Source organism: Lissotriton vulgaris, chromosome 4_1, assembly GCF_964263255.1.
Source record: "Lissotriton vulgaris chromosome 4_1, aLisVul1.2, whole genome shotgun sequence".
In the NCBI taxonomy this organism is placed as follows: domain Eukaryota; kingdom Metazoa; phylum Chordata; class Amphibia; order Caudata; family Salamandridae; genus Lissotriton; species Lissotriton vulgaris.
The window spans coordinates 1,251,139,668-1,251,163,221 of NC_141691.1; the positions used below are offsets into that span (position 1 = coordinate 1,251,139,668).

At 44.3% G+C, this 23,554-nt stretch overlaps 2 protein-coding genes across 2 annotated transcripts in view; both read right to left on the bottom strand.

The window, feature by feature from the left end:
- The window catches only part of DOK6 (docking protein 6), a 1,609,598-nt gene that overhangs the window by 629,431 nt on the left and 956,613 nt on the right, over positions 1-23,554 (bottom strand). The gene's annotated exons all lie outside the window — the stretch shown is intronic.
- LOC147723104 (endogenous retrovirus group PABLB member 1 Env polyprotein-like) lies at positions 5,307-6,854 on the bottom strand. Its single transcript, XM_086966922.1, has one exon. The coding sequence runs from the start codon at positions 6,852-6,854 to the stop codon at positions 5,307-5,309; it is 1,548 nt and encodes a 515-aa protein (XP_086823048.1).

Sequence of the window (23,554 nt, forward strand, 5' to 3'; positions counted from 1 at the left end):
AGGAGAGAGAATGGATAGATGGAGGGAGAGAGAGTGAATGCACGAGGAGATGAAGAGTGCGTGTTGGTTTGAGCATTTTAGACAGGGCTGCTTTTGAATCCCCACACCTTCCATGGTAGCACCTTCATTTATGGAAAAATGTTAATTTAGAAATATACCAATAAAAGTGGGAAGAAAAGGAATGCATGCAACTTAAGGAAAAAAACGAATCCCATAAAATGGGAGTATTTTTGCTAAGTGTTCAGTTCTTCACTTTTTTCACAGAATAAAGGAAATATGAGTATTTTAATAGATTTATTACAGATGTTACTCAGAGCACCCATCAGTGCAGTGTTAGGTTAACAACCATTTCATTTAGAAGAAAACATCCCTGCTTGGCAATGACATAATGCATTCAACAATGACAGGCACTAAGGGGCAGATTAATGTTAACTGGCGCATCCCCAGGGATGCGCCAGTTAACATGCGCCACAGTGCGCCACAGCTCCGCCAGCCATGGTGCGCCGCATTTATAATGCGGCGCACCATGGTGCAAAAATGGCACAGATGCGTGACGCATCTGTGCCGGAAACGTGGCGCATTGCTGGAGTTGCGTCGCAAGCGCGACGCAGCTCCAGCAAGGCTCGGGGGTGCCCCATTTTAACAATGCTGCGTCAAGACCTACGCCTGCTTCAAGCAGGCGCAGGCTTTTGACGCAGCATTGGCTTAAAAGTGACTGAGTGAAATCTCATAGATTTCACTCAGCCACTTTTGCGAGGCGCACCTGCCCCGGAACGCCCACCCTGCGCCGGAACGCCCACAAGCGGCGCAGGGCTTTACAGCGTGACGCATCTGCCTAGATGCGTCACGTTGTAAATCGTTCGTAGGGATGCGCCACGTTTACGCCGCCTTGCGTGACGCAACAGCGGCGTAAACGTGGCGCAAGGGCCTCATAAATCTGCCCCTAAAGGTTTTAGTGGGATATATGCATACACTACACCGAGGTCGCAATCGAAAACGGATGTATCTCAGAAGCAACGCACTACGGTGCTTCCAAAAACAACAGTTTCAGTATCGCTGCCAAAAGCTATTGCATGTGACAAACAGCCACTTGTATGGAGAGGCTTTTAGTCAAAATGTGCTTTAAACCTTCTTACACATTGTGCAATTTGTCATTGGCATAGTTTTGGCCAACTTTGGTGGTGTGTGGAAATAACATCTGTGCATCTGTAAACAAAACATTTGATAAACTTCCAGCCACTGGAGTTTGTTCCTCAAACTAACAGGAAACTAAATAGCATAATCTCAATTTCATTCAGCATTTGAGAAATCTATTGTCCATGCAATGTAAATAACTTAAAACAGAAAGATCGTTTAGCAAAGAAGAACCTACGAAACACCACAACTAAACCTGACAAATATCAGCATAAGGCCCACAGTTATTACAATTGTGTGTGGGGCATGCAGCTCAAAGGATGGCGTCTGCTTACTTATCGTAATAAAGGCCTATATGAGCAGTGCTAAATTGTTGTTGCTTCACACTAGTGCCCGTGAAAATGTTAAAAAAAATGTGGGCCTGTATATGTTACTGTAATACAAGGTAATACTACATTGCAGCGGTTCTGTGGACTTCCACTGAATCACTACTGGAAGCCAGGGGTCCCTGCCTAAACAAGTTCTATGACTTGGACCTGAAATAGTGCACACAAATACAGAAACAAGTATACAGCAAATTAGTACTCACGTTATGAAATATTTAATTTAATTTAGTTCACAAACAAAAACATGCAAAAATCGAAATTTTTATTTGAAAGGGAGTTTGGATGTTTTCAAACTGTGCTTTTATTTCTAAAATATGAAGTGATATACTATACCCTAGCAAATTACTTTCTCTTTATGACTCAACACCGGGAACACCGGAAAGCAGAAACCTTACCTGCCACGCCAACGGGCTGGACAGGGGCCGTGAGGTGAACGGCGGCAGTCTCCTCTACCGGCGGCGGAGCGCGGGGAGAACCACAGCCCCCAGCAGCCTCAGGGGCAGCGCGCGCCTGTGATGCGAGTGGAGCGCCCGGAGGCGCGAGATAAAGGCTGACCTCCCAGGAGCCCAGGGGGGAACACCGGAAAGCAGAAACCTTACCTGCCACGCCAATGGGCTGGACAGGGGCCTTGAGGTGAACGGCGGCAGTCTCCTCTACCGGCGGCGGAGCGCGGGGAGAACCACAGCCCCCAGCAGCCTCAGGGGCAGCATGCGCCTGTGATGCGAGTGGAGCACCCGGAGGCGCGAGATAAAGGCTGACCTCCTAGGAGCCCAGGGGGGAACACCGGAAAGCAGAAACCTTACCTGCCACGCCAACGGGCTGGACAGGGGCCGTGAGGTGAACGGCGGCAGTCTCCTCTACCGGCGGCGGAGCGCGGGGAGAACCACAGCCCCCAGCAGCCTCAGGGGCAGCGCACGCCTGTGACGCGAGTGGAGCACCCGGAGGAGCGAGATAAAGGCTGACATCCCTATCGCCACCGCGAGTCGCGCGCGGGAGGCGACCGGGAGAAGCCCGGGACAAGGGCGGGGCCGTCTGTGGCCATCCGGGGACGACTAGGGACTGGACGGGCCACCCCCCTTGGCTTCACTTGTGAGTACGGGCAAGTGGTAACTTGTGGATGTAACTTTGCTTATGTTTTAATAATTGTTCGCGACATTTGAACTACCCTAAAATGTCTATCCAATCTACCTTACCAGATAACTATTTACTGAAAGTAGTTACCAGAATCAATAGCGATAGAAGGAAATCGCTTGGTAAAAGTACTGTACCAGACCTCCCATTGGTTTCGTCTCTGGATCCCAATATTGCTGATATGAATACCACCAATGACACTGTAACAGCAGTTGAGACTGATAATACCGGTATCAATGCCGAATCTACTGAGGCCCCCGACAACTTGATTATGATGGAAGATAACCCCTGTGAGAACTCTGAAGGTACCCCTCAGCAGTCCATTAGGGCTACTAAATTCATGCGAGCATGTAGGAAAATAGCACCTAAACGGGGAAATCATTCTGTCAGAAAAAACAAAAAAGACACCATACACAAGGAGAATATCGAGGAAAAAGGGGTGAAGGACTGGGCTAAATTAAGGCCCAGCGGTGGTAGAAGTAACAGGAACAATAGACTGAGCAGGTACAAGTAAAGGAGCAGTAGGAATAGGAGCAGGTACGGGAACCGGGACAATTTGAGGAACAAGGGGGTTCGGAAGAACAGGACCTACGGCAGGCTGACCAGCAGCTGCCGGAACAACAGGTTGAGGGACAGGAGGAACCACAGGGACTGTAGTATCCTGTGCATACAGAGGTGGTGATTTCATTAAGTAGGACAATAAAGGATCCTCCGTCGATTCCTCTCCCTTCTTATCAGAACTAGACGGTAAAACCGGATAACATTTATCCACCGCCATATGATGCAATCTAGCAAAGACCTCTTTTTCTTTCTCTTCTTTGTCTCGCTGAAACTGCTCTGCATTTCTCATTACCGTAATGATACCTTCCCTCTTATTTTTCTTAATCTGTTTGATTTCTTTCTGCTTGGCCTCTTTCCGCCATAACCGAAAGGAATCAAACATGGCCGGCCTAGCTTTCTTTTTGAACAATTTAGCTTCCAGATTATCCAAAATTGCAGTTTCGAAGCTTCCATGAGGTGGCCAACTAAGGACACCATCATTTTTAGTATAGCGGGTCCAAAGATCATTATATATAATAGGACCTACTCCGTGACGGCTATAGAGCTCATAAATTGGAGTTCCAACTGGAGGTATCGGACATGAATCCTCTAGTCGGGAATCCGAACCGCGGCATATAAAGAAACCAAACAAAGAACTATGGCCAGGCATCGTGCACACTAACTGTCTTACAAACTTCAAGGGTTTATCGAATTACGACGTCCTCGCAAAAATGCAAGACCCTCGGTTTTGGCAATTGCAATCGTCAAAGGAGACCCAACAACTAAGAACTAAACACTAAGAACCACAAATGCAATGGAACCATGCAAACAACCAAGTTTCGACAACAAAGCAAAAAGTCCCGTAAAGGATCCCACAACTAAGGACTGGGAGCGACCCACAAATACTTAACTGAAAGAACAATGGCGTCACCAGGAAGGCCCGTCTATCGTCTCGCTGTACAAAGGTCTACGCCAGGCACCGAACCAGGTCGACAGTCAGGGCATCAGTCCGTCGCAGCCGCCAGGAGGCAAGAATCTTCGCGGGAAAAGTCTTCGGGCCACTTATTTCGACAACAGGATCGATGAAGCGGGGTGCACCTTCCCTCAGAGATTTCACACGAAGTTCCTCACGATCGTCAGGCTTCGGACCGGTACCGCTGATGTCGCCCCACGTGTCGGGCGCCAACTGAAGGACTGGGCTAAATTAAGGCCCAGCGGTGCCAGGGAGCAACACCTAAAACCTTCGTGAGTTACCTGTTCGGCGCACAATTTACAGAGACACGGGACACTTCCTTCGGCGTCAAAGATCGAGTTTTATTTACTGCAGGGAATACAGAAGTCACAAGAAGTACAACACGTGTAGGTTCAAGGAGACTGCTTCAACTTCCACTAAGTGGGTCACTCCTTTTATACATCTTTCTGACATTGCAGAACATGTGAACAAAAGATTATGACTCAGTTCCCACAGTAAATGACCAAAGGGTCGCTTTCATGTTTCAGAAACCCAGAACATAATTACAGTAACATTGCCGGTTCCCAACAGTAAAAGCACATCATTTCATTAGTAGTACATTCCATTAGGCTGTAAAAATGAGCAAAGAGAAAAAGACAGAAACAGGTGCAAGGAAGGCAGTCCAACAGATTAAAAGAGGGTGTGGGGACAGTATCGGAAACAAGATTGTAGGATCAAAGGATTCGTGCCATATGCATGCACGACTGAAACATCAGACCAGCCGGCAAGATGCGCTTCGAGCGGAATCATCTGCCTTTGCTGTGTCATCCCCCTCGTCATAAAGTCACCCTCAAAGGGATGCATGTCTTCCGCAGGAGCTTGGGAATCCCAGGGTCACGAAGCGGACAGTGTCCGTTCGCTGGCTACTTGAGGGCAAGAAACAAAATGGATGCCGTATCTAAAATGGAACCCGTGGGTTCAAATGAAGAAACCCACGAATAAGGCGGATGGTACATGGTAGTGCAGCGAAAACGCGTACACCTACTAAACTCGCCATTTGCGGTCCATTGATACCAAACTCGTCCATATTCGAACGAGTCGAAAACATCGCCTTGATTCTCACGGAACCTCAGACGCTCCTTTTGCCCTCATGTAGGCAAGCACTAGTCGATATCAGAATCAATCTCGATATTCATCAGATCATTCAGTTGTTGCTGGAACATTATCCTATCCATCAATGTCTCCTTGGTAACAGATGGCCGCCTTATACACGTTGTAGCACAGAGGACACATAAGGCAGGACCACACTGCACACAAAGACAACACGTAAATAGGAACATCACAACAACTCCGATGATCATCAGAATCTTCCAACCCCAAGTCGACATCAGGCCCCAAAACCATCCTAGAAGCGTCCAACCACCTTCGTCCACGTGTATGGACTCGGAGATTTTATGCAACTTCGAGATGGCTTGATATACGGTTGGAGCGTTATCAGGTATGAAAATACAGCAGCTCGAATGGATCACCTTGCACACACCACCTCTATCTGCTAGAACAACGTCTAGAACCATACGGTTCTGTAACGTCATAAGTCTATCCGCCTGAAGCTCCGCTGTCAGGTTACCAAGGGCACTTGCAGTTATGTTAGCAGTCGCTTCTACTACTCGGGTTAACTGTCTCAGGTTCCTACTATTGACCATAGGTCCCCAAAACGATAGGAAACCCTTAAAGAAGTCTCCTGCTTCTTGACCATCCGTGTCCTCTTCACTAACAACACCTCTCACAACTCTAGTCTTGTGATAGTCTGAGGCAACCGTAAAGGTCGGTGGCAGGAGATTCGCAATATAACAGGTGCCCGAGAAGTCATGGGGCAACCATGTGTATGCGCGATCATAACACACAAAATAGGTACCCTTGGCAGTCAGGAGAACAGGGGAAGAGAGCATCGGTAACACGTACGTCTCAGCACATGCACTCTTCCCAAACTGAGCTCGCGGACTACGACCTCGACCTTGCAGACAGAAGTGGCCTAAATGAGGTACGACCCAGATTGGAGACGAACTCTTAAGCTGTCGTTCACCCACTGATATACTATACTCAGCCTCACTCAGATCCTTGTATGCTCGCACCTCCTCCTCTGGGATAAGCGATGCGTCAAAAATATCTCTATCTAAATCAGCAATAGCTATCGCCAGAGACTTGTGGTACGGGCCAGGACCCCAGTGGGGGGAGCGCGGCTCTCGATTGGGGTAGGAATCTAGTGCACTACGGAACATAGTTTGGAATGCTCGAGCTGACCCTTGGGGACTGTAAGGAAGAACCAGATACGGAATACCCTTATCCATGGTATGTGGCATTAACCCGCACACCCAACAGTTAGTAGTATTCACGACCAACTGATGTTGATGGAGGAGTTGCACAAAAGAGTTGTTCATGAATTCCGCACGTCTGATTTGCTCATGTTGGGGTAGAGGATGAAAGGAATGTGGAGAAACGGTAGAAATAGATTTGGGTCCAGGAGAGGAAGTAGGTGAAACTGAAGGCAATAGTAATTGTATCCCAAAATATACTCCACCCACTAGTAACATGGAAACAGTCAGGAATAATAGGAACAGCTGAAACAGAAAACGTTTAGTTTGAACGATCTGACGAAACCTGGATCTTGACGCTAACATTTTCTCTACTTCCGACAGCTTAGAGAACTCCATCCCCTAACAACTGTCCGTGACATTCTTGACGCACTTCGATCTGAGTAGCGATTATCAATTTCCAGGAGTTCCCAGAAATCGACAAAAGTTATCGACCTAGTGTCAGAAACCTGCTAAACAGAAGGAAGTACCCGCACGGCCTTACGGCTAACCTGGATGAAAAGGTTTTCTTTAATCAAACATTTGATTTTAATAACAATCTCCTAGCTGTGGAAAAGAAAAACACACATGAAACAGAATTTCAAAAATAGCAGAGGGTGCAATTGTTCATAATGTCTGTAAAAGCAGAAAGAAGGTAATGCAAGACTTTGCAGCCTTCAAAAAATAAAAAAAGAAATTTCATTTGTCCTTATTATGGGAACGAAGAAAATATCGGCTTCTCCCGGAACGAGTCTGATCTTCAAATAATTGGTCAGCTTGTGAAACAGTGTTCGCTCGCTCTGATGACAGTTCAGGTCTTGACTTTTTCAATGCTGATGACTCAACAAATGCTTCTGACTGTGATGTAGTGTTTTTTACAGCTTGAGCATCACTAAACGGCACAAATTTTGCTGGTTTCTCGGTTTCCGTTGCAGCGATTCCAGTTTTCACCCAAGAATCTGATGGTAAAGGTATTGGAACCTTCTTGGTGTGGGTGGCATGCACCCAGTGTTTGCGACCCTCCAACCGAACTGCAGTCCTTGTTGCTAGTAGCACTTGGAAAGGTCCAATAAACCTCGGCTCCAGGCTTCGTTTCCTTCCGAAGTTCCGGGTGACCACCCAGTCACCCGGTTGGAGTCGATGTCGAGGACCCTCTGTTTGTGCCGGTAGAGCTTCAAAGACCTGTTGATGAATTAACCTCAGTTTAGCAGTCAGATCATAAAGATAATCAATCAACATTGGGTATTCAATACTGTCAAAAACCCTAGGTCTTGGGACTCCCCACACATTCGCAGGACGGCCAAAGACAACCGCATATGGGCTGAGCCCTACTCGGGAGTGAACAGTCGCCCTGGTCGACAAAAGGGCCAAAGGCAAAGCGTCAGGCCATGACAGACCAGTCGTGGCTTGAATCTTGGCGAGTTTCAGTTTCAGGGTGCCATTGTACCCTTCCACCAAACCTGCTGACTGGGGATGATTGGCACTATGGAATTTTTGTTGAATCCCAAGGCCCTTGCATACACTCTTCATCACACTTCCCACAAACTCACTTCCGTTGTCTGACCATACAATCCGTGGCATTCCATACCGAGGAAAGTATTCCTTCAGTAGGACTTTCGCTGTGGACAAGGCAGTATTATCCTTAAGGGGATAGGCCTCAATCCATCTGGAGAATGCGCAAACCACAACTAAAACGTATTTCAGGTTATTGCATCTCTCCATATGGATGAAGTCCAATTGGATAACTTCAAAGGGACATGTAGGAGGAGCAAAGTGGCCAGGTGGAGTGGGAGTGCCCTTACCAGGATTATACATCAGACACACCATACAGTTCTTAACCACTCTCTCAGCACATTTAGCGATCCCATCATTCTTCCATACAGGGGATAGCAGCTTACATATGCCTTTCGCACTAATATGTGACAAACCGTGAGCCATAGTCACAACGGCTAGCACATATGCATCCGGTAACATCCATCTCTGACATTCCAACAAATCAACCCAACATCCGTTTCCATCTAACTTCCCTGTGCTCTCTTTCCACTTAATCTTCTCGGCGTCAGTGGCCTCATTCTGAATCACCTTCACGCTCTCAAAAGTGTCCTCGCACATGCTAGTCTCCGCAGGCCACCTTACTGAACTCGTAACATACATTCGGGTTGCAAGGTTTCTAGCTGTCTCTTTAGCAATCTCATCCGCAAACGCATTACCGCGACCAGTATCATCCGTAATCTTCCTATGCGCACTGCATTAAATGATTGCCACCTGCTTGGGCAACGTAAGTGCATCTAAGAGATCGTTCACGAGCTGTCCGTGTTGGATCTTTGTACCATGTGATGTCATAAAGCCTCTCTCTCGCCACAATCGACCAAAGCTATGTGCAACGCCAAACGCATAATGGCTATCGGTAAACACATTCACTCACTTTCCCTTAGACAAAACACACGCTCTCGTCAATGCAATCAACTCCGTTGCTTGCGCAGAACTCTGACTCAACCTCGCAGTTTCCACAACCGTACTCAACGTCACCACAGCATACGCGGTCGTCACATCACCATTCGGCAATTTAAAACATGAACCATCAACATACAAAGTGCCATCGGGATCTGTCAACGGAGTGTTTTTCAGGTCGACACGACCTTTCGTTTCCTCTTCGGTTCTCAAATAGCAATCATGTGGAGGTACATCGTCTGATTCCATATTAGTCGGCAACAATGTTGCAGGGTTAAGCACATTACAGCGCTTAATCTGTATGTGACTTGCCAAAAGCGCCAACTCATAACCAGACAATCTCGCACTCGTCAGATGTTGAGTTTTTGTCCGATTCAAAAGAGTGTCAACTGCATGCGGAACCATTACCGTAAGCATATTATCCATGACCAGTCCTGCAGATTGTCGGATGGACACCGCAGCTGCCGCTGTCGCTCTTAGACAACTCGGCAATGCTCTAGCTACTGGGTCCAAGGTCGAGGAAAAATATGCACATGGACGCTGCTTACCGCCAAATTGTTGCGTCAAAACACTCAACGCACAACCTTCTCTCTCGTGAACGTATAGTGTAAACGGCTTACTGTAGTCAGGAGTACCTAACACAGGAGCCGAACACAACGCATCACGTAATTCAGAAAAACTTTTCTGACACTCTTCAGTCCATGGCAAAGGAGTCGGAACATCCTTGCACATGAGAGCTATCAATGGTTTCGCTAGTAATGAAAAATTTGGAATCCATTGCCTGCAATATGACGTAATACCTAGAAAGGCACGTACATCTCTCTGAGTCGTTGGCACAGTCATTCGAGCAATCGCTGCAATTCTTTCTGGGGTCAACCTTCTTCCCTCCTTTGACAATAAGTGACCTAGGTAGGTTACTTCTTGACAACAATATTGCAGCTTAGAAGGTGACACCTTGTGATGTAAGTCACACAGATGCTGTAACAGTAATACTGTAGCATTTTTGCAAATGTCTTTAGTGTCAGCAGCCACTAACAGATCATCTACGTATTGGATCAAGGCCGCACCAGCTGGTAATATAAACGCATCAAGTTGACCCTTAAGAGCTTGACTGTAGATTGATGGACTCTCACAGTAGCCCTGAGGAGCACGTTTAAATCTAAAGCTGCGACCACCTAATGAGAAACCAAATAGATCTCTGCTTTCCTCAGCAATCGGAATACTAAAGAAAGCATTCTTTAGATCGATTACCGAGAACCAACAAGCAGAGGCTGGAATCAGAGTCAGTAAAGCCGTGATGTCAGGCACCACAGGAAATTGTGGAATCACAATTTTATTCACCTCTCTCAGATCGATGACAAAACGGTACACAGGAGGTTTGGAGGGATCAGTTCGTTTTAAAATGGGTAACACAGGACTGTTACACACATTTCCTCTAGTTTCTTCAATGACATCTTTCTCAATCAAATCGTAAATGATCGCTAACAGCGCACGTTCACCATCAAGGGAGATACGGTACTGTGGAATACGTGGTAATCGCACATTCGATTTCAATTGAACAACATAGGGTGATATGTCCAACAGGCCCACATCATTCGGACCTGTTGACCACAAAGATTCAGGAAGAGAACTCAATTCCGGTGGGAGCTTATCTGTTGACAAGTACATGGGAGAGATCACTCTCTGACCCAGTGTAAGCTCCACTCCCGCAGGAGAACAATACAAAGCCGCATATAACCGCTTCAACAAATCCAGACCCAAAAGATTTTCACCACAACCAGTAGTTAAAATCAAAGGAGCCTCTAGCTCACGAGGTCCAATTGTGAGGGGCAAAGGGCTAGAGACTGGATTGCTAACGGGGGCGCCAGAGAATCCAACGGAAACATTCGTTAAGCCAGACAAAGGTGCGCCAGGGAGTTTCGAATGCATGATGGAACTTTTTGTCGCACCAGTGTCCAACAGAAAAGGCTCAACTACGCCTGATGTAGAAACTGCGATGTAAGGCCCACTCTGATCAACCAGAACTGACACTACTCCCTCTCTTTGTCTATGGCTGTCCTAGTAATGATCGTCGGCATCGATGTCATGCTCGACGTAATGGTCGTCCACATGGTACTGTGCAGATCTACCAAATGATGAATCGCGTCGATCAAAGCAATTGTTCGAATCCGATGAGGACGTAGAACGCTCGTTCTGATTTTGAGAAGTACTCCGACCTCTACCTCGTGGTGCCTGTTGAGGACCACCACGACCACCTCGTACCGGAACACCATTATTTCGGTCACGTAGAGCAGGACAATTAAATTTCAGATGGCCATCAAGTCTGCAATACGCACATTGATTATAACCAAGCATAGATCTAGGTGTAGAGTTGTAAGCACGCGACTGCGTCCTAGAAGACTGTGGTTGTGATCGATTTTGCTGTTGCGAGTCATTTTGATTTGAGCGCGGAGGATACGCTTGCTGTAACAAAACCTTAGTTTTAAGCTCTTTCGTTTTCTTGTCCACACGATCGCTTTCTTCTTTCTCTCTATTTTCATAATATTGAGCCGTAGCCAATATTTGGGCGGTAGTGGAAACAGCCCAAGAACTTTCGGAATTCTTCAACTTGTGACTGAGGTCAGGCAACAAGTTCGACACAAATTTATCAACGAACAGTCGCTGACCTCCCTCGGTGCTCATGTCTTGACCACTGTGATCAACAAATGCCTCTTCAAATCTGGTAAAGAAATCAGAGACACTCTCGTCTTTCTTTTGCTTACACGCAGATAATTTGTCCTAATTAACTCTCATCGCTGGCATAAGCGTTTTCATGAGCGTAATAATTCTTTGGGGCAGATCCATAATCAACTGATCAGGTTTAGCTCCACCTACTTGTAACGCGTCAGCCGCTACAATAGCAGCCCAATCACCGCCTAACTCGGCTGTGTGAGGTTGTTGACAAATTTTTGCCCAAATTGGTTGCGGAACTACATTACCAAACAACATGTCAATATCAGCAAGGTTCATGATGGTAGCATCCACAAGTTGGGATAACTCCTTATAATAACCCGCCGGATTCTTCCGCGGATCAGGTAAAGATTGCTTCACCTGTAAAACCTCTGATCGCTTCCATGGGAGGTGTATCCAGACTCTCTGGAAGTGCGGCAAAATGGCAGGATTAGCAGCAGGATTACCCGGCATCCACACTGGTGGAACTTCTCGCATGGGATACTGACCAGGTGTTGCCATCCATTCCTCAGTTTCTTTGCTAAACAATGTCCTAGGTTGCACTGTAGGCCGAAAGGATAACAACCGCTCTAAGGCACGTCGGACATTACTGTCAACGATCATACCGCTCGAAAATTGATTCCGAAGTTCAATCATTTCGGACGGTAGAGTATCCAATTCATCCTCGTCACACTCCTCCTGCAATGATTTGCACATTTCTTCAAACACAAACCTCTGTGTGGGCTCATTAAACTGTGAGAACGTCTCATAAACTAAACGCAGAGTATATTTAACAGGATGTCTAATCCATTTGCGTGCCATAGTCGCTAATGTATCACTCTCCCTACCACCAGGAATTTGACTTCGTCTCTGAGAGACATCAGAAACATCGGACCCAAGAATCAGTCCGAAAAGTGGAGAATAAAGATTAGCGACAGCATTAGGTATACGATAACGAACAGAAGGAGAAGAGGAAAGAAGTGCAGGAGCAACAACATGAGGGCTAAACGTAGGAGCAGTAGGAATAGTCGAAATAGTAGAAGTAACAGGAACAATAGACTGAGCAGGTACAAGTAAAGGAGCAGTAGGAATAGGAGCAGGTACGGGAACCGGGACAATTTGAGGAACAAGGGGGTTCGGAAGAACAGGACCTACGGCAGGCTGACCAGCAGCTGCCGGAACAACAGGTTGAGGGACAGGAGGAACCACAGGGACTGTAGTATCCTGTGCATACGGAGGTGGTGATTTCATTAAGTAGGACAATAAAGGATCCTCCGTCGATTCCTCTCCCTTCTTATCAGAACTAGACGGTAAAACCGGATAACATTTATCCACCGCCATATGATGCAATCTAGCAAAGACCTCTTTTTCTTTCTCTTCTTTGTCTCGCTGAAACTGCTCTGCATTTCTCATTACCGTAATGATACCTTCCCTCTTATTTTTCTTAATCTGTTTGATTTCTTTCTGCTTGGCCTCTTTCCGCCATAACCGAAAGGAATCAAACATGGCCGGCCTAGCTTTCTTTTTAAACAATTTAGCTTCCAGATTATCCAAAATTGCAGTTTCGAAGCTTCCATGAGGTGGCCAACTAAGGACACCATCATTTTTAGTATAGCGGGTCCAAAGATCATTATATATAATAGGACCTACTCCGTGACGGCTATAGAGCTCATAAATTGGAGTTCCAACTGGAGGTATCGGACATGAATCCTCTAGTCGGGAATCCGAACCGCGGCATATAAAGAAACCAAACAAAGAACTACGGCCAGGCATCGTGCACACTAACCGTCTTACAAACTTCAAGGGTTTATCGAATTACGACGTCCTCGCAAAAATGCAAGACCCTCGGTTTTGGCAATTGCAATCGTCAAAGGAGACCCAACAACTAAGAACTAAACACTAAGAACCACAAATGCAATGGAACCCTGCAAACAACCAAGTTTCGACAACAAAGCAAAAAGTCCCGTAAAGGATCCCACAACTAAGGACTGGGAGCAACCCACAAATACTTAACTGAAAGAACAATGGCGTCACCAGGAAGGCCCGTCTATCGTCTCGCTGTACAAAGGTCTACGCCAGGCACCGAACCAGGTCGACAGTCAGGGCATCAGTCCGTCGCAGCCGCCAGGAGGCAAGAATCTTTGCGGGAAAAGTCTTCGGGCCACTTATTTCGACAACAGGATCGATGAAGCGGGGTGCACCTTCCCTCAGAGATTTCACACGAAGTTCCTCACGATCGTCAGGCTTCGGACCGGTACCGCTGATGTCGCCCCACGTGTCGGGCGCCAACTGAAGGACTGGGCTAAATTAAGGCCCAGCGGTGCCAGGGAGCAACACCTAAAACCTTCGTGAGTTACCTGTTCGGCGCACAATTTACAGAGACACGGGACACTTCCTTCGGCGTCAAAGATCGAGTTTTATTTACTGCAGGGAATACAGAAGTCACAAGAAGTACAACACGTGTAGGTTCAAGGAGACTGCTTCAACTTCCACTAAGTGGGTCGCTCCTTTTATACATCTTTCCGACATTGCAGAACATGTGAACAAAAGATTATGACTCAGTTCCCACAGTAAATGACCAAAGGGTCGCTTTCATGTTTCAGAAACTCGGAACATAATTACAGTAACATAGCCGGTTCCCAACTGTAAAAGCACATCATTTCATTAGTAGTACATTCCATTAGGCTGTAAAAATGAGCAAAGAGAAAAAGACAGAAACAGGTGCAAGGAAGGCAGTCCAACAGATTAAAAGAGGGTGTGGGGACAGTATCGGAAACAAGATTGTAGGATCAAAGGATTCGTGCCATATGCATGCACAACTGAAACAATAGACCAGCCGGCAAGATGCGCTTCGAGCGGAATCATCTGCCTTTGCTGTGTCATCCCCCTCGTCATAAAGTCACCCTCAAAGGGATGCATGTCTTCCGCAGGAGCTTGGGAATCCCAGGGTCACGAAGCGGACAGTGTCCGTTCGCTGGCTACTTGAGGGCAAGAAACAAAATGGATGCCGTATCTAAAATGGAACCTGTGGGTTCAAATGAAGAAACCCACGAATAAGGCGGATGGTACATGGTAGTGCAGCGAAAACGCGTACACCTACTAAACTCGCCATTTGCGGTCCATTGATACCAAACTCGTCCATATTCGAACGAGTCGAAAACATCGTCTTGATTCTCACGGAACCTCAGGGGTATTATCTGAAGACAGTTGTGTTTCCATTAAGCCTGACCAAATTGACCTGTTAGTGAGTACTATCGATAATAAATTCAAAATGGTTGTAGAGCCCTTGCTAGCTAAAATTGATGATTTGTGGGCAGAAGTATTGAGACTAAGGGCTGTGGTGGATCAGCATGCAGTCAATTTGGATAAATCCATATCAAATATTAAAAATACAGCGTGCCCAAACACAGCATCTACACAGGATAGGGTACAACCACGCCTTACAAATAGTGCCCCTTCTACTGCTAATACCAGGAAACAACTACCCAAAGAGTTACCTGTATCAACACGTACAATAGCTCAGGAGGTGGGCCGACCTTTACAGACACCGGCAGCTGGGTTAACAAGCGTAGTGCCGGGTAGTTCACACACTGATGTAAGATCAATACCAGCCCCCAACAGAGGTAAGACAGTTTCGGTGCCAGCTGTGCCAGCTGTGTCAGCTACGCCTGCTGCCACAGGGGGGACCAATGGGGTACCTGTAAGGATATGTAGGCGCCCAGTAGATCTTCCCCCTGAATGTGTACCCTATGTTGTGGTCTTAACTAATGTCCCGACTCTAACTCAGGTCCCTAATACCCAGGAGTCAGCGGATTCTCTAAAAAATAAAACAACTTCATGGTTAAACCACCACTGTGGTTATCCAGTTGGCTACTCTGATCAAATTATTTCTATCAGAAGAGTCAATTGGATTGGTAACACTAGGAAGACCTGTGGAGGCGACTGCGTGATTATTAATTTTAAACATCCGCAACATGTTGCGACGGTCCTGCTTAGAGCGGCCTCACTCACGCAGTCGGAAACAGATGTAATCGCAAGACCATTGGGCTATTTCTATAACCATCTTAACAGGTTGCCTTCTGCTAATTATAGGGAGGGCTGCATATAGCCAAGGATCGTAAGATCACAAGGACTCTAGTGCGCATCAACTGAAGAATAAGTATTTCAAATTTTTCATTTGTCTTGTGTTTTAATTCAACCATACATTTCAACTTGTTTCATTTTAAATTCAAATGAATATAGTGTAATTCATTACAACATATACATGTAAACGACATACAGTTAATGCCATTGACAATACATTTTTTGCTCAATAGTTTAAACACAACACAGTTTTAGTCCACAACCCAATGCATTTCGGGGTTTGAACCCCTTCGTCAGGGGCCTATAAAAGAAAAGAAGAAAAAGGAAAGAGAAGCCTAATTAGTTTCGATGCTAAAGAAAGTGTAAATAGTTGTTCGACTGGTAGGGATTTTATTCTTACCGAACTGACTGGTTGGTCTATGAATCATAGGTGGTTAAAAATTTTCTTTGTCGATTCTGAAAAACATTTTTGATTCTACCATGAAATTTCTAGACTTAACAGCTTATAGGAAGCAATGTGAGGTAATATATGTCACCATGTTACCTTTATGTCTGGATAACGAAAGCTACAGCCTGCGAAAAATTATGTGAAAAATTAGGACACTGTCCATTTATAACTGTCAACAACAAACCAACAATGTTTGGCATGAGTTGAAATAACGCTCACCTGTTAGCCATGAGCGTTAAAGTTGTGACACTGGAATAATCTAGCAAGAGAAAAATAATGCAAAGCTGAATGTCAATGCCATATAAGCCCTCTATCTCTAAGCGTGTAATTAAGTGGTTGTAGTATACAAGTTAACGCAAGGGTCAAAATTTTCTATCTAAATTTGAGATCGCAACGTGGCTTGCAGTCACACTGACACAATAGATTAATAACGTATAATACGCCTTTTCCAACATGGCGACAATGAGCAAAAATCCCTATTCGGCCGATATTTCCTTTCCCGCAATCGGGTTCTACATACAAATCCAAGTCCGTCCTTTAGGTCTCGTAATATGGTGCTTTGCTAACAGGTGATATAGTCCGACTTCTATTTTGATTCTTGGTTTTACATATGTTCTGCAGTCCGTTCTTTGTGGCAGTATCGGGTTTAGTACACCAACATAAATAACGCACTAGAGTTAGTTTACAAACAACGCGAAGGCAGACGCCGGTACAATGCGACTTTGTTCCAGGTTCCCGGTAAGCACATCCACTAAGGAGATTGCTTCATGAGGATAGTGGTTTCATTATTATCGAGCACTAAAACGGATATTGGTTTTCCCTATTTGTCTTATGCAGAGCTGAAAAACGCGGACTTTTAGCGAGATTCTGTTGAAAATAACACAAGGCTCGCAGGTAAATTTTGACCCTTGCGTTAACTTGTATACTACAACCACTTAATTACACGCTTAGAGATAGAGGGCTTATATGGCATTGACATTCAGCTTTGCATTATTTTTCTCTTGCTAGATTATTCCAGTGTCACAACTTTAACGCTCATGGCTAACAGGTGAGCGTTATTTCAACTCATGCCAAACATTGTTGGTTTGTTGTTGACAGTTATAAATGGACAGTGTCCTAATTTTTCACATAATTTTTCGCAGGCTGTAGCTTTCGTTATCCAGACATAAAGGTAACATGGTGACATATATTACCTCACATTGCTTCCTATAAGCTGTTAAGTCTAGAAATTTCATGGTAGAATCAAAAATGTTTTTCAGAATCGACAAAGAAAATTTTTAACCACCTATGATTCATAGACCAACCAGTCAGTTCGGTAAGAATAAAATCCCTACCAGTCGAACAACTATTTACACTTTCTTTAGCATCGAAACTAATTAGGCTTCTCTTTCCTTTTTCTTCTTTTCTTTTATAGGCCCCTGACGAAGGGGTTCAAACCCCGAAATGCATTGGGTTGTGGACTAAAACTGTGTTGTGTTTAAACTATTGAGCAAAAAATGTATTGTCAATGGCATTAACTGTATGTCGTTTACATGTATATGTTGTAATGAATTACACTATATTCATTTGAATTTAAAATGAAACAAGTTGAAATGTATGGTTGAATTAAAACACAAGACAAATGAAAAATTTGAAATACTTATTCTTCAGTTGATGCGCACTAGAGTCCTTGTGATCTTACGATCCTTGGCTATATGCAGTGTTCTTGGGTGTAGGCAGGCACCAATTTAGTGCAGCACACATATCGAAAAAAGTGATTACCTAATTTGATCAGTAGAGTGCAATACCACCAACCATTCAATTATAGGGAGGGGGCAAAGAACAATTTCAACTTTAATTATCCATCTATTGTAAATAGACCTGGGTTACCTACCTTCTGTCCAGGTTTTCAGGATGGTGCACCTATCCCGCCGATGCACATGTTGAATTCTGCCCCTGGCGGGAATAGATTTACAACACATACTCCCAACCCATTTTCAACCTGTGATAGCACTCCTTTACCTGTTAATGGGATGGTTTACCAAGTCGCAATTCAGAATAGGTACCAGTCGTTGAGCTTTCTGGATCAAAACGATTGACATGAGATTGACCCGGTTTCTTGGGGAGATGTAAACAGTAATAATATTGGAGAGTTAACTATGTCTGTAAATGAATTGGTCAATAATGTGACTGTAGATTGTATGCCGGTTGGGGGAGAAGTTGGGAATTCAATGTATAACATAGAGCTTTTTAACTCAGACGATAACATGTCCGTATTTGGTGGTGGAACGCCTATTGTCAGCCGTGAGAGGGAAAGGGTAACTTGTTATATTGCCAGCTGGAATATCGCAGGCCTAGTGGCCAAGGAGGATTTGCTAGGATGGAAAGATTTTGTGAATTTATTTGACATCATCTGCCTACAGGAAACCTGGTGTAAAAACTTTAAGGGCAGTGATGGCTTTGTATCCTATGAACTTCCTGCCTTGGCCTCGACCCATGGTAGAGCTAAAGGAGGGTTGTTGGTTTTGATCTCAGTCAAGTTACCTATCTCGGTGAAAAAGCATGTAATAGTGGGGGCTCATTCACAAATGTCATGGCTAGTACAAGAAGCGGGTAGAAATATACTCTTGATTAATTTCTACAATAATATATTTGATGGCACCAGACACACAGCAATTAATGAATTAGATAATGTACTGACTAATTTTGTGAAAAATTTTAATGGCGTTTATGAATTTCTTTTTGTGGGGGATTTTAATGTTTCAGTTTGCCCATTATCATCTCAGAAGGTATGTGGTGTGTATAATCGCTCAGGGGATGCTGATGCCCATTTTCCCCATCATTCATATGGAGAAACCCTGAATAACTTTCTGATAGATTATGATATGGAAATTATGCAAAATGCTAAGAACGACCAGGGAGAAAATATACCGACCTTTAAAGGAAGGGGGGCTAATACTGTCATTGATTTTATGTGCATGTCTTCTAACCTAATTCCCCTATGCTCAGAGCCCAAGGTGGTTGATGTTATGTTAAGTGATCATAATTGCTTAACTACTGAAGCCATGATTTGGAACCATGTCTCCACACCCGATCAGGGTAGTATTGTTAATATCGAACCCCATAGACCAAATGGTTATAGGTTGAGGTGGAAAGGAGCTAAAGCCGATATAACATCTGATTCCATCATCACCAGCTGTTTGATGGAAATTACGGCAATCCTTGAACAGGATGAAACTTTGGCTGTCAGTATTGATCACTTTGATAGAATTAATTCAACCATCAATAAGAAGTTTACTAAAGCAGTAGGGCACAAGAGTAGTCATAAAAGGGGGTGGTTTGACCATGCTTGTTCTACTGCCTGGATTGATCTTAAAGAGGCCTTAGCAGCTAAACCAAGAGATAAGAGTCTGGTGATTCAATTTAGGCAGGATTATAATTTGATCCTTAAACGCAGAAAGGCTGAATTACAGCAGGAAGCGTGGGACAATCTTAGCCAAGCAGCAGAACTGAAGAATTGTACTTTGTTTTGGACCACGGTGAACAGCCCATTCCTAAAGGACGAGAAGGTCCCAGAACTCACATCAAATGTGAGCATGGAATCATGGATTCAACATTTTTCCATTATCTTTGACTCAGATAATAGACCGGCCGTCTATGAAGAAAGCTGGCCCATCATAGCCTTAAATATTTCTATAGATGAGGTTATGGTTAGTATAAGAGCCAGTAAGGGAGGGAAGGCCTAGGGACCTGATGGGGTACCCATAGATGTGTATAAGACCGCCCCGGAGATTTGGGGCCCATTGCTGGTTAAGATCTTCAATGCAGCAGTTTGCTGCAAATTACCGTCTACTTGGGCGGAATCAATAATCGTCCCTATTTATAAGAAAGGTGACCGGGGCGACGTCAAAAACTATCGACCAATATCCTTACTGGACTCATCTGTCAAAATCATGAGTCGGGTCCTTTTAGTCAGATTAGAGGAATGGGCAGAGACTAATGAGATTTTAACTAACTGTCAGTTTGGGTTCAGAAAAGGTCGTGGCACCATTGAGCAGTGCTTGAATTTAGAACTTTTGGTAGGGAAATATACCCAGGCCAAAAAAAGTGTCACTTTATTTATGTTTTGCTGACCTAAGCAGTGCTTTTGATATGGTAGACCACACTATACTATGGGCCAAATTGATTGAAATGGGAGCTCCTGAAGGTATAGTCTACTTTCTGGCCCGCCTGTACGAAAAACTTAACACCAGTGATCGATATGGACCTAATGGGGAGTGTACGAGCAAGTTCATGATCGGGAGGGGAATTAGGCAGGGGTGTGTTTTAGCACCCCTGCTTTTTACACTCTTCATAAATGAGGTGGATGCTGTTCTGCAGACAGTTACGGTGGACGTCCCCAGAGTTAACAACCTTAACATCCCTGTGTTACTCTATGCGGACGACGCCGTGTTGTTGTCCAGGACTCCCCTGGGTCTCCAACGCTTGATGGACAGCTTTGTGCAGTTCATCAAAAACAGGAAACTGGTGATCAATAAATCGAAAACATATTTGATGGAGTGTGGGCCTGGACGAGCTAAAACGAAAGATAAGTCCCATTATTTTTTAGAAGGTGAACCGGTTCAAAAAGTGGACAATTTTTGCTACTTGAGGATCACTTTTTCAAAAAATGGTAGCTGGGATACTGAACATAAAGCTGTTAAAACAAAGATGATCAGGAGTGCTAATGGGGTTTTTGTATTCGCCAAGAAGTTGGGGAATAGAGGTATCAAGGAAATGCTAAAAATGTATCAATCTAGATGTCTTTCAGCGGCCCTTTACGGGGCTGGTGTATGGGGTGTGTCATCAGCCGGGAGCCTACAGGTGGAGGAGAATAATTTCCTGAAAAGGCTCCTGTGTCTACCCAAATCTACCTCCAACAACTTGGTTCATAAGGAAACAGGGACTCAATTCCTGAACGATATGATCATGTTAAGACCCTTATTATTGTGGCGCTCTGTTTGGCTGAATGATGGCACCTCACTAAATAGAGCCATTATCGAGGATTGCCTCTCTTTGGACCAGCATTTAAAGATCCCTTGGATTAAATACATAATTGATTGTTTCCAAAAGGTTTTTGGGTTTAATGTGATCAATGATCAATATTGTGCCTCTGATATCTCCAAATCAAATTTGAAAATTACCTTTCTGAATTATTGTAATGAGAGGCATTCTTTGGAGGAATCTAAACTACCCACATGTAAACTGTACAATAGCATGAATGACTTTATTGGATTTCATCCATACTTGACACAGGTGACCAGAGTTTCGCACCAGTTTGTACTAACCAGAATGAGGATGGGAACAGTACATTATCTTGTTGCTTGCCCTAATGTTAAAATGCGCCCTACTGGACGCTGTGCTTGTGATAATAATGCGGAAAAAAGCACTACGCACTTTCTTTTATCATGCAAATTGTATAGTGAATTACGGAAATTCTTCCTAAAGCCTATGTTGAAAAGATTTGGAGTAAGAACAATTACTGACTCTATGAAACTGCTTTTTAATCTGCACCATCCGGACATTTGCTTTTTTACCGCTACTTTCCTGCTTAAGGCAATCAGTGCCAGGAAAAGTATGTGTTTTTAAACATTTTAAATAATTAAATATTTATTCCATCCCCCTCTGTATAATATATGTATCATGTATTTCTTTTTTTAATCAATGAAATGTTTGTATTTGTAATTGCATGTGCTTTTATGGACATGTTTTTTATGTTCCGAATAAAGCTTTATGAATTGAATTGAATTGACTCAAATACATGCTTTCTTTTTGTGGGTGAAAGGCAGTTCTTGAGGCCACCAATTGTCCCTACTAGATTCTGTTTGTTGTACTTGTTTTGCTCCAACTTATGATACTAACTTACTTTTTAGCCTACAATTTTAAATGTCTTTACATTTGCAGGGCTCTCTAAATTTTTAGTGTTTGCTTTTTTTTTTACATATGCATACTTTATTAATCTGCTAAAGCAGTTTTATAGACTGTCACAGACACAGCCGTGAGTAGGTGTTGCAGACCCCAGGGGTCCCTGGACCACAAGCTAAGGAATACTGATTACTGTCTTCTCATTGCTTTTCAATTTACTATTTGCCTTTAAAATGAAATATATCATCTATATTAAATGTGACACATATCGTTTTTCTTTTTTTAATTAATAGCAAAATATTGTGGTTTTACCTCTGTTACATCGTTTAAATATTATAATGGCATGTTTATGTACGCCCTATGTCAATTTCAATGCAAAGTTAAAGAACTGTAGATGAGTCACTTATATAAAATATGTTTTTTGCCAACGGACGTAAAGAAACAACAACAGTTGTCTATAATCTCCCCTAGAACTAGTAGGACCACCTCCTTCCAGGTCATCTGCTTTTTTCCAGGTCAGTACTTTCATTTGATAGCCTACTGCAGGCTCCATGTTGTAGCCTTGTTTTCCTTCCATCAAATCATTGAAACCAATAATTTGTAGATGAAAAGCTCCGTCCTGGAATAGTGTCCATAAAGACCTGCAGTGAGTTGGCCACCCTAATCAAATCCCAGAGGTGAAAAAAAAACTTTTATTCACTTACAACCATTATTTTTACGGTCACAAACCGGAATTCGGCCCGTTTGCGACAGCAAAAAATGCCAGCCCCAAATGCAAACCATATTTTGCGAGTCGCTAACTGAAAAGATACCAAGTCGGTAAGTTCATTTAGGATAGATTGATTGCCAAACAAGACAGGAGTTTTCAGACACCCAACGATCTGGCTCCCGGATCCAACCGTCATTTCCCGCACCTCCTGTTCTAGAACCCCTTCACATGTGTAACCCTACTGACGCCTCGAAAGCAGGACGGGACTGGCCGTAGCGGGCACCGGGTATTTCCCCGGTAGGCTGCCAGGGTGGGGGCCGCTTTTGTTACAGGGCCATTTTCTGCAGCATAGTTGCAATATCGCCCTCTGTAACAAAATCATCCATAACAGGCCCAGGCAAACAGCTCGGCCGCAAACCCACCCCCCAGCAGGCCGGCCGAGCACTTTGCCAGGGCTGGCTTTGGTTCCCAGTCCGGCCCTGCTCGAGAGGCACAGTAGAACAATACACAACCCTACACACCTTCCCCCTATACAATGAAACAAAAACAAAATAAAGAACTAAAATTAAATAAAACATAAGGCATAAAATCATAGCAAAGAGAAAACATGACAGAGAAATGCATACTACAAAACATGTTAATGCATAACATAGTCACAAAACCTATTGGGTAACCTTGTTAACCTGGAGGAAGGAACACGATTATTAGGGTCATGACATTCCACAACCTGATCAGCACAAGACACAAAATGCCCAGGCCCAAGTCATGATGTGACTT